At 37.1% G+C, this 13120-nt stretch overlaps 1 protein-coding gene across 1 annotated transcript in view; it reads left to right on the top strand.

Moving 5' to 3' along the window:
* glra1 (glycine receptor, alpha 1) overlaps window positions 1-8018 on the top strand; it is a 69148-nt gene extending 61130 nt beyond the window's left edge. The window contains 2 exon segments of the mRNA XM_051127918.1: window positions 5222-5326; window positions 5328-8018. Coding sequence (XP_050983875.1) covers window positions 5222-5326; window positions 5328-5510 — 288 coding nt within the window. The 3' untranslated portion in view covers window positions 5511-8018.
* The last annotated feature ends 5102 nt before the right edge of the window (window positions 8019-13120 follow it).

The following is a 13120-nucleotide window of genomic DNA, read 5'->3' on the forward strand; positions in this document are numbered from 1 at the left end:
GATATACACAGAGCAAATGCTATTTGTCGGTTTCTCATTTAAATTCCCAGCATTTATGAGGGCACAGATGTTTATTGGCGAAAAATCACATTTTTGTAAACATATATTCATTCAAGACTCATAACCATTGAGCACATCAGCATAATGCCTGAATCTGTTTCACACACAGTTCATAAAATATTCATTCCAACTCACCCATAGGTGATAAAACAACAGATACATGTAAATGCAATGCATTGTAATGCCCTACACAGATAAATGTAGTACATCATCCCAGTCTCAGCATGTACGACGGAGGTGACTTTCACTTTAATATATGCTTAATGTAAAATCAGCACTGTCCCGGACATCTGATGCTGAATATTTTGAATATATATACGATAAAGGCATGAGGCTGCTACCTTACAGCAATTTCAGTTTCTGTCATTTATCACAACATCCCAATAAAAGGCATCAAAACATCAGTCACATCTACGGGCTTTGATTGATGAAGGAGCCGAGAGGTCCTGTATATAGCGGTGGATGCCACACCCCTGATTTGCAAACGCTGCCGTGAGCTGCATTCAGACGCACGGCCGTAATATCGCACTCCGCTGTAAACCTCGAGCGAGCGTTCGGCTTATTGTTTTTTTCCCTCCCCTCTAACAGTCGGACTGGGAACGCGGCTGGCACGCCTAATGCAGTAATGGCGGAGTTTTAATTAGGAAGGGAGGGTAATGAATCTGGCAGGGGCCGGGCCGGGAGGGAAAGTGACGCAGGACGCAGCGGTGCTGCAGCCCGGCTCCTCTTTACAGCTCCACGTCACGTCTCGGAGCCACCACATTAATCATATGGCAGCAGAAATAAAGCCGAGCATCTGTAATACTTACAAATGGTGAGCCAGTGCAACTGAAGGACAAGGAAAGGTCGTAGCACCCCGGCATCAAAGATAGCGTCGTATACGAAAACAAAGGGGCAGTGGAGTAACATCACCCCTCACACACACACATCCTGGTGTGATCTTCCATTTACCCCGACACACATTAACAGTTATAAATGGGATGGCTGAAAGACAAGGACAGAAGGAGGACAAAGTGTCTAAAAATGGAGTCCTGAATAGAAAATGGCTGATCTTTCAGTAAAAGCGAACAGGATAGTTCCCCGCACTAGTTGTTTGCACCTGCAAATTGAAAACATGCATTACGGACATAATGACCCTATTTCGCATCCGCGCTTTGTGTTTAAACAGGCACAATCACGGTGAAATATCTACCCACGCCGAAATGTAATTAACAGAGGTGGTTATTTTGGTCCTGTTTTCATTAACGTGTACGATCGAGTCCATCTGCTAAATCTCAAATAAGAGCGTGTGGAGGTGGGGAGCAGGGCAGGGTCAGTCCATTAACTTGCGTGAAATATTGTGACCTCTGACTACACCCTGTGCCGTCTAGCTGACATATGTCAATAGTTAATACCCATAAAAACATCTAATCCACCCAACAGGAGTGGAGGATTTAAGGACATACTCCACCCAAAAAATTTAAATTCTTTCGCCCTCATGCCATCCCAGATGTATCTGACTTTCTTTCTTCAGACTTACTTTCTTTTTTTCCTTCCCAAATCATGGGCGGTAACCCAAAAGTAAGACAAAGGCCTCTTTTACATTACATGGTTCAAGTGACCCAATTCTTTTTTTTTTTCCTTCCACTTATCACATATGACCCATGATCATGTAAGGGTCATTCTAAACTTGTGGGTACATCTCATGTCCGTGAAGTATATTTTTAATACATTTTCATCAATATAAAGCCCCAATGCTTAATTTTCTAGTACACAATTATATTTTTCCCAAACACACTACTGTATGTTCAAAAAGCCATATCTTTTGTTCAAAAATGATGTTCATATCTCGTACAACCCTGATATTCATCTGTCTGATTTTGTGACGTTGCTCATTCTACTCTGCATTTAAGCATGAAAATTGCCTCAAATATAAATTTATTTAATAGTTTTTTGTTTAGTTAGATTAGGTTTTCAAGACATTTGGATGTCCACTTCAAAAATAATAAGTGTTAATTGTGATAAAACCTGTTTTATTTGTCTGAAAAACCATTGTCAACTAAGTAACCCCTCTCAAAAAAAGGAATGGTTTGTCCCATTCTCACATAATTTGCACAGTATGATGATATTTCCTCTAGAAGCACATGGATGAAACACTAGAAGTTATGTTCTGTCTTTGCCCTAAAATTGGTTAAACTAGCAAACCTGTGTCAAGAGTGGATTAACTGACTGTCAACAGTGTTACACATGTATTATTGCTGCAAATTTTAACTAGAGACAATTTAACTAAAACTTATGTCTTATGAAAATATATCTCTAAACATACCATATACTCAGTAGTTCTAGGCTTTCATGTTGAGTATAGGCCCAAAACACTAAAAATGTCAACTAAGTTACCTGTCAACGGTGTTACCCAGTAATGGTAACATGGTAGCAAACAGTAGCAAACAGATGGTGCACATATTCCTGCAGATCACCTTTATTTATATAGCACTTTATACAATATATATTGTTTCACAGTAGCTATGTAAGGTCATGTTGGGGTTTTTGGGAAACAGGAAAACTTTTTTTCTTCACATTGTCAAATTCTAAATGTACCCCTAATTATAGAATGACCATAAGAAGAAAAAAAAAACACATGGGTTCTGATATTCTCAGACCGGTTTCAGGCCTCATTTATATGTGGAAACAATTCTGATTTGAATCAGATATGTGCACTTGCGTCCCCTACATAAGTGGACAGATTGGATATTCCTGTTGATGCAGTGTTGCCAAGTCTGTGGTTTTCCTGTAGAATTGTGCTATGTTTGTTTCCACTATTTTAGCCTGCGGCTTAGAGAGACCTATCCCCCCCCCCCCCAAAGACCCCTGCCGGAGGGGAAAACATTCGGCTAGTTTTGAATAGTTTTTGGGCTGGTTTTGTTCCACAGACCTGGCAACCTGTCAGTACATCTACCCTGGGTTTTTCGCCAAGTGTCGGGTCACTTTTAAAAGATAATGTAAACTGGTCATCTGAAAAATCAGATGTAGTCAACAAATTGGAATTGGGTATGGAGAACTGCAGTGTAAATATAGCCAAAATTATCACGATGGTAATCCATATGGCCCCAATTGATGAAAAAATATGTTCTGAAGCAAAGCGTAAAAATAGCAGCATTTTAAACTTCGCTAACACTTTAGTATAGGGAACAGTTCTTACTATTAACTAGTTACTTATAAGCATGCCTATTATTAACATTGTGGCTGTTTATTAGTACTTATAAAGCACCTATTATGCACAACCATATTCTACATCCCTAATCCTACCAGTACCTGAACTTAACAACTACCTTACTAACTATCAATAAGCAGCAAATTAGGTGTTTATTGAGGCAAAACCCATAGTTAATGGTTTGTTATTAGCGAGAACTGGACCTTAAAATAAAGTGTGACCTAGACCTTTACACATTACACAACTTTGTAGTGTTTCTGTGAAGCGTGAACTAATGAATCTATGTATGATGTTAGAAGTGCCTGAACTTGTTACTGGAGGGCCACTGTACTACAGAGTTTAGCGCCAACCCCAATTAAACACACCTGAGCTAAAGTTATCAAGGTCTTCAAACCCATGAGAAATTTCCAGGCAAGTGTGTAGGAGATAGCAGTCTGACTTTAAACTGAACCCCACAGCCCGGTTGTGCATTAAATGTTTTTAATGCGCAATGAGGAGACAAAGAAACACACGACATACAGTGTGTTTGCAATTTGATGTGTAAAAAAGGTTATTTTTGTCACTTATGACTTGTTTATCCATTGGGGTTTGGCTGTGCATTAGCATTTGTTACTGTCGTAAAGCAAAAGAAACAGAAGAAGAGACTTTCAACCAGCATAACAAAAAATAAAGGGATAGTTCACCCAAACATGAAAATTCTGTCATTAATTAGTCACCCTCATGTTGTTCTAAATCCATTGTGTTACTCTTGATAATGGCGGCGGACTGTCCCGGGACTCAGGGAGAGAAGAAATCGTTTAATAAAGTTATTTTTATTTCCTTTGTGCAAAAAAGCATTCTCGTAGCTTTATAAAATTATAGTTGAACCACTGATATCACATGGACTATTTTAACAACATCCTTAGTATGTTTCTGTGCCCTGACCGTGGTAGGACCCTTGCTGTCTTTGCAGGGTCAGAAAGCTCTCAGATTTCATCAGAAATATCTTAATTTGTGTTCTGAAGATGAACAAAGTTTCTTGCAGGTTTGGAATGACATGAAGGCAAGTAATTAATGATTAGAATTTTCATTTTTGGGTGAGCTGTCCCTTTAAGAGTGAACCGTAATGGTTATTTGATAATCTGGTTACACTTTATTTTAAGGTGTCCTTGTTACAGTGTAATTATACATTTAAGTACTGAGTAATATTAATTAACTACATGTACTTACTGTATGGTTAGGATTAGGGTTTGGCTTAGGGTAACTTGCATGTGTTTATGCATAATTAATTGTTATTATAATAGAAAGTACATGTAACATGTACATGTAACAAAGTGTTACCAATAATTTTACTCTTTTTGTTTTTTTTTTAATAAATTGTTTATTATTTTAATTTGTCTAAATGATGAGACGTCATGGTATATTTGAAGGGCTATTTTGGATTATTAATGTCAAGTAATGTCTTGTGATACAGTGTTTAAATATGTGACCCTGGACCACAAAACCATCATATATTTAGCAATAGCCAAAAATACATTGTATGGGTCAAAATTATCGATTTTTCTTTTATGCCAAAAATCATTAAGTAAAGATCTTGTTGCATGAAGGTGTTTTGTAAACGTCTTACCGGAAATATATCTAAACTTAATTTTTGATTAGTAATGTGCATTGATAAAACTTCATCTGGACAACTTTAAAGGTGATTTTTCTCAATCTCACGTTCAGATTCCAGATTTTCAAATAGTTGTATCTCAGCCAAATGTTGTTCTATCCTAAAAAACCATACATCAGCTGAAAGCTTATTTCAGTTTTCAGATGATGTATATATGTCAGTTTTAAAGAATTGACCCTTATGACTGGTTTTATGGTCCAGGGTCACATATGTGCTCTGAAAACTGGTTTACACCTCACCAGTGAAGACACTGGATTGCACAGTACATTATTTATTTAAGGTGAAGTGTGTGAATAATGGGTTTCTTGACCGATTGACAGGAGGACGAGGCGGGAGACGGCCGATTCAGCTTCGCCGCCTACGGCATGGGCCCCGCGTGCCTCCAGGCCAAAGACGGCATGGCCATCAAAGGCAACAACAACAACGCGCCCACCTCCGCCAACCCCCCCTGAGAAGAGCGTGGAGGAAATGCGCAAGCTCTTCATCAGCCGCGCCAAACGGATCGACACGGTGTCGCGCGTAGCCTTTCCGCTGGTCTTCCTCATTTTTAACATTTTCTACTGGATCATTTACAAGATCATACGCAGCGAGGATATTCACAAGCAGTAAAGAGATGCGAATACAGCCGCCTCCACACCCCTCCCCACGTCCCACCGTGCCCGCCTTCCTCTCACTGCAGCGCTCTCACTCGCTTACGGTGATGACGAGTCCCCGGCAGAGGTATTTATTCCTTTTTTCGTCTCTTTCTCTCCTGTCCTCCTGAATTATCCGGACCTGTGCAATAGCAATGCAGTAAAATGCATGATATATGAATGTGGCAATATATTTACTAAAAAAATGAAAATGACTAAAAGTAAATATTCAACTTAAGAACTTCTGAACTGATGACTGGGAATCCAAGAGGAAAACTTGTAAAACTTTTTTTGCAACTTGAAGACGTACTGCATTGCGTGAATACGGAAAAACATTACTGCTGTAATATATCATATATTTAAATGATAATACTTCAGTCATTGAAAATGAAACATTTTTGGGCGTCTCGAGGCAGTTTGGGGCTTCCATGAATACACAATGAAAATGTCGCAGGTCCCAGAGACCGAGATTTGCTTTGGAGTCTCACGATGTTTCATTCTGATATCAATTATTAATGGATCTTGATGAGTGCCAGTGAAAAAAAAAAAAAATTTATTCAAGCTGTGGTCAATGTGTTCCTCTATCTGTGCTCATTTTCAGGTTTCTTTTTGGTTTCAAACAGATTATGTTCTGTTCACGTGCCAAACATCAACCTTTAGGTTGACCCAGAAAAAAAAAAAAAACATTTTTTTATTTATTTTTTTTTAATTCATATGTTCATCTTTGGATGTATAAGCTAAATAAGCTAATAAAAAAGACTAAATATTAGTATATGTAAAATAAAATATACTTTTAACTCTTTGCATTTTTTTGGTTTTGCCATTTCCATCTCAGAATATGTCAGAAATGGGCAGAAAGAAAAGCAAAGGGATTTTCATAACTCATATTTCATACAGTGTTATTTTTCTAAGCGTGGTTTAGCAGTACAGCCAGTGCCATGGTAATAGATCTATATTTCCAACCAAATGTATATTACAGTGATTTTTCAACCTGTGTGTATAAACACTGCATTGTGCAACAGAATAAACAAGTGCACAAGGTTTAGTTTATGAAATTTAGGATGCATCTTCATCTGGCTTCTCTATGCAATAATCGTATATGCAATTATTTTCAGTGTTCATCATGTCTAAAATGGCCATTTTTATTCCAAAGGCCCCCAAAAAAATGCTTTTTCATACATGCTCAATTTTCTCTTCCAGTCATGCTCATTTGCTGTCTATGCATGGCTAGGGTTTTTTTGTGGCGCAGATGATATAGATGTCATTTTTCACTTTTGTAATGTTTTGTTTGACTGCCGAACTGAAGAGAAACACCATTATATAAAGTGAGCATGTGGCAGGTTGCGTGATAGATGCTCTGTGCAGGATATGCAAGATTTTGCCATGCGTAACATACTTTTTTTTGCGTGTGTGTGTGTTTGACACTTTGTTTGTTTAAAACCAAAGAGCAGTTTTGTTACTCTTGTCATTGCCTTTCAGGTTTTCAAGCTCCAGTTTGACCTTTTTTTTGTGTGCATTTCATCCCGTTTGATGTGACGTTGACCAATTTTGTAAAGCCTGTAACATTTGTAATTTATTCAGTTTTTCACACACGTATTCAAGAAAACCTACAAGTGTATGTATTTGTACACTGAAACTATTCAGCTAGTCATTTTGTGACAGTATTACCATTTACATTTTAATCTAAATAATGCTATCAATGTTTTGATGTACATGTATCATTTTGGTTAAGAGTGAAGCTTGAAGCTAACAGTTAATTGATGGCACGTTATTTATTTAATAATTATTATTTTTGTTGTTTTAAATTAAAAAATATATTTATTTAAAAATTTTATTTTTTGAAATAAATGATTTATTAATTTATTTAAAATGACCAGGCACCATAGTAAATTTGAAGGGCTATTTTTGATTATTAATGTGAAATCTTCTCCCTCAAATGAATTGGCTTGTGATGCAGTGCTGTGAAAACTGGTTTACAACTCACCGATGAAGACACTGGATTACACCATATATCTACTCGAGTTACTCTCAGAAATTCAACAACATTGTAATGTGAAACGCTATCCACACGCTTACCTCCACGAGCAGCACAATGTAGCAAGAACACATTTCACACATCATTTGAATGTTCACACGTGATGAATTGTGCTGAAAGGAGTGTTCACGACTGGATCTGTAACATTGCAAACAATATTAATCATCGTTATTTCGAATAGTTACCCAACTAGTCATTCTTCCAGCGGGTTACGCTTCATCTGAGACTGATAGAGGCACACGACGTATAATATACATCACAGTGTACAGCGTGGAAAGTGCGAAAGTTGCTTTATACACTCAACGTGCTCATTCTTGACTCTTGAGCTGGGAAACTCAAATATGTAGTCAAAAACACATTTAGAGAACATTTGTAGAAATATGTTCAGCTTCATGTTGCTGTTAATGACCGATTTCTTTATTAATGAACCCTGCTTAAGGCTATTCACGACGTCGCTGGACTGTCCCCTGTGTAAATGACAGCAGTGGCGCCCCGGGCCCTCACACACTCCACGTGCTAAACGCAATATACCAGACAACTTATAACAAATAATAATACTGGCTCGGGAACACGAGGACAATGTGATGTGAAATATGTGCTATATGCAATTTTGTTCTTTGGCTTAATAATCATGAAAATATCAATTTAATGTCCTGATGGTTTCAGAATCTTAATTTGAGGCATGTTTTTTTTTGTTTTGTTTTGTTTTTTTAAGCGTTCATTTGTTCTTTTGGTATTTTGATTAATGCCACATTGGATTTTATTGCAACTGCCCAGGAAATGACTGGAAGTGATGACGGACATGGCGATCATATGTAACTTGTACGCAAAACTGTGGGTAAAATTTATTTTTGCACAAGTTGGTATGGCCTTAATTTTTGTGTTTCTTTGCTTCTGTTGTGTATTGGCACAAAGTGCATCTCTTCATTCGCTTCCTGTCATAATCCGAGTGCACTTCCGAGCAGTGAAAAGAACAGCAAATTCTTATTTTTATGTTCCAATACTAAAACATGGAATTTTGCATGAATAGAATTAAATGGCAGATATTTTTGGCTTGTACAGAAATGTGAGCAATTTGAAGAAAAAAGGAATGTACCATTTCTGCTATATCTGTATATAACACGATATTTATTGAAATATGTCATAATGCTAAATCTAATTCTACTATTAAAGGTTTTCTGAACTAAAACATCTCAAGGGTTTGTGAGAATTGTGATGTTTGTGTGAGCTGGACTATGAATCATCGTGACCTGTGGGTCAATGACGTGTCGTCTGTGTGCGTGTCTCTTGAATTTCATTTATTCAGAGAAAAACGTTCCATAACAACAAAGACTTGATTACACCTCTTCTATGATGAACATGTTTTCAACTTTTGAATTAAAATTCTTTTGTATACTGTTGTCCGCAATCAATGTGAAAAAATGACAGGGTTGTTGCAATGGCAAAGAAGTAAAAGGGGCTATCATTTTTTTCCCCTAAAGAGCAGAATGTGAAGCAGTTACGTTAGTGCTTCTGATATTACTCATATGACAAAAAAAATGGTCTGATATGTCAAAGTCGGTATGATACACATATATTACATTCAGGAAGCCATTTCATAGTTGTAACAAAAACCATATATATGTTTATATACACTACCAGTCAAAAGTTTTTGAACAGCAAGATTTTTGATGTTTTTAAAGAAGTCTCTTCCACTCACTAAGCCTGCATTTATTTGATCCAAAGTAAGTATCCTTCAGAAATCATTGCGATATTCTGATTTGCTGCTTAAAAAACATGAATTATTATTGTTGAAAAGAAGCTGAGTATAATATTTTTCAGGTTTCTTTGATGACTAGAAAAGTTCAGAAGAACAGTATTTATCTGAAATAGAAATCCTTGCTAAATAATTAATAAGCATTAATTTCTATAATTCTTTAATTATTCATTTCTATAAATAATGTTACAAAAGATTTTTATTTCAGATAAATGCTGGACTTTGGATCTTTCTATTCATCAAATAATCCTAAAAAAATGTACTCTGTTTTAAATATTGATACTACTACTACTACTACTACTACTACTACTAATAATAATAATAATGTTTCTTGAACAGCAAATCAGCATACTAGAATGATTTCTGAAGGGTCATGTGACACTGAAGCGTGGAGTAATGATGCTGAAAATTTAGAGGTTGTGCTAGACTTAAACATTGTCCGTAATTTTGATGGACTGGGACGTAAAAATTCTGTCATAATCTATTATTACCCGTCATTTTAATTTTCATATTTCAATTAGAATAACACATTTAATTACTTTTATTTTTGTTCACATTTTCATTTTTAATCATGAACCTACAGGACGACAGCGCAGTGTTTAAAAACAACAAAATACGCTAGGGCTGGGTTTTTTTATTTTAATTTAGTAGATACTCATTTTACTGAACCAATATCGATTCATAATTCACAAACGATCGTTTGGTCTATGCTGTTTTCGCTTGATGAATGAACTACGTAGCGCGTCTTCCGTCCAATAAATAGCAATAGGCTAGGCTTTGTGTTACTTTTGATATGAAACAAAGTCTCAGATTTGAAATTTTGTCAATTTCCTTTGGAAATTCAAGCAACAAATACCGTTTTGGCACTCTTTATTGTGGCGTGATAGATCGTTGTAGCTTCTGTGCACTCGTCTGTGTGTAATCAAACGCATAGGAAAACATTCGTGATGGTTTCGTTTTTGTTCTGGATCCCCTGCTCTGCTGCCAGACTGGAGCGCAACCACCATCTGGACAGGGGTGGGAATTACAGCTACAATTTACAATAGATCACCCTCAGAGTAATCTGTGAAAATGTAGGATGGGCATCAGATTTTTCCATCACTGATAAAATCAAATTCCGTCAATTTTCGGTTAACTCGATCTCTGATCTATATATACACCATTGTTAAGCAGGAATAATTCTATTATTGTATTACAGTACTTATAAGATTCGAAGTCACACTGAATGTTGAGATTGTTTTTAAAATTCTTATTTTGAAGCATTTGTTTGTTTGGAGCTTTATATACCCCGACCAATTTTTAGAGGAAAGTCAATTAAGCAGATTCAGGCACTGGAAAGTACACTTTGCATGAATTTCCCAGAGGCCCCGTACGGCTGCATTTGAATACACCCATACTTGGCCTTATGGCCATCCTCGCTCAGGCTTTTAAATTATGCAAGTGGATTATGAACCACAAAGGCTCAGTCAATTTTTCCTCTCGCTCGAGTAGTCTGGAAGAGCCCCCTCCCCCCCATCTCCAGACCACCCGGCCCCTCTCACCGCCCCGGCCCGCGCTTTACAGTGGGACTGGAATTACATTACAGCTGACACCGAAAACCGCCACGGGGCCTGAAGCCAGTGAAACATGAAGGCTTTGACAGAACGTTTTTTTCCCTCAATATATGAGAAATGAATATTTTCAGTCTGAGCTGGGAATTTTGAGCATTTGCTTTTATTAACAACTTTTGCAATAAAATAAAAACTCTGGAGGTAAAATGTTTTTAAAGGGATAGTTCACTCAAAAATGCAATGAAAACTCTTGTTATTTACCTACTGATCCATGGATACACAATGTAGAATGCGAAGGTCACTCTTTTTCATGCAAATATAATAAAATCAGCTTCCAGAAGGTCACAAAAGTGCCTTAGAAAAAAAAACTAATACAATCATCATCAGTGGATCCTCTGCAGGGAATGGGTGCCGTCAGAATGAGAGTCCAAACAGCTGATAAAAACAATCCGTACAGTAATCCACAACTCCAGTCCATCAATTAATGTCTGTGGATTACAATTTGTAATTATATGTTGATTCATATGATTCATATACACATGTATATATATATACTCTTCGCGTCTTCTAGCTCTTGCTTAAAGTCACTTGAATGTTTAAATTCGTAAGACAAAAAGCACGCAGTTAATACATGACATCATCTGTTTCGAGTGCTGTTTTTAAGGTGAAATATATGCGGGAATTTTCTGCGTTTTAAACGCTAAGTAGAAATTCGCGCCGAAATTCAAACCCTGCTATGTTATGCAAAATTTCTCCACATCTCTTCCGATGAGGAAGTAAACACATCTACATCTTGGATGGCCTGAGGGGTGAGTACATTTTCATTTATCAAATGAAGTAAAAAATTAATTAAAACAGTGGCTTGTACAGACATCTGGAAGGGCCAGGAAAGAAATTAAAGTTTCTCATTGAATAATGACTGTAATTTCTGTCTGTTCCTCACACGAAGACGTGTGTACTGTAGTATAAATCATTCTGTATAAGTCATTCTGCCAGCTTTTTGTTGGTTTAAGGTATAAAAGCAGCACCAATGGGGACTAATTGCAAGGACAAAAGGAACCAGTACATTGCTTCAAAATGTCCTTTTAAGATACACTTTGGAACAACATGAGGGTGAGTAAATAGAGTATTTTGGGTGAACTAACCCAAAAATAGCTGTGCCAGTGTGTGTTGTGTTGCGGAGCCCAAGGCTTTGTGAGGGTCCAGCTGGGGGGCCGTATGTTTGGTGGGTTTGACCAGCTGTGTGAGGACATATTGAGCTCATGTGGGTCATGGGGGGTGTGGGGCTTCAAAATAAAGTGTCTGCACTTTCCCTCTCATGAATACTAATGCTGAGCCACCTGCTGGTCAACACACTCCGACATCATGACTACAGCTAATCACACTCACTGTTAATCTAGTTTATAAAGTGCTACAGTTGTGCGTTTTAGTCTGATGCAAGCACATGAATTCATAATTAGGCCCAGTAATCTCAGTAATGCAATCACACTGAGAAAATAGGAATATGACTGGCCAGCATGTGCTTCAGGATAAGGTATCTGTAAAGAACACTGCTGGGGCAATATAACATATTGATATTTGTTGAGAGTGGCAGCACAATATTGCAAAATCTCATCATTTTGGTGGCTGGGTGATGGATGTCTATAGGTGCAAAATTGACTTTTCTGTTATGACCAGCACTACCCGGCAGTAATGGAAAAAAGATTGAGCCAATGCAATGAGGATCATCATGCTGCAGCCTTTAGAAATTAGATTTGCATATATTCTCATATACATGCACACACACACACACACACACACACATACGTATATATAAATAGTTTACATATAATTTTAAAACAAGTTAGATAAAGAGTAATCTAAAAGTAATCTAAAAAAGTAGCCACAATACATTGCCTAAAATGAGTAACCTCGATTATGGTACTACCCAGGTTTCAATTTCATCATGTAATCTGTAATCAATTATAGAATTAAAACTAGTTTTGGAGAGTGGTTTACACTATTAATTTCCTTACCTGTCCAACAAAAAAGCAACTTTGGCATCACGTCTCGTTTTCTCCAACATCAAAATTCTTTTGCAATTTTTTTTGTTCCTTCAACTGTACAGGTATTGATTCTCCCATTGTTTACGCTACTAAAAACTTTTTTTTTTGCTCTTCACATTACCAAACAACACTATGCTACTAGCATATCTTCAGAAGCTGCAGATAATGTGCACAAGGATTCTCTCCGATGTTCAGTGAAAC

The sequence above is a fragment of the Labeo rohita genome, chromosome 14, assembly GCF_022985175.1.
Source record: "Labeo rohita strain BAU-BD-2019 chromosome 14, IGBB_LRoh.1.0, whole genome shotgun sequence".
Classification (NCBI taxonomy): Eukaryota; Metazoa; Chordata; class Actinopteri; order Cypriniformes; family Cyprinidae; genus Labeo; species Labeo rohita.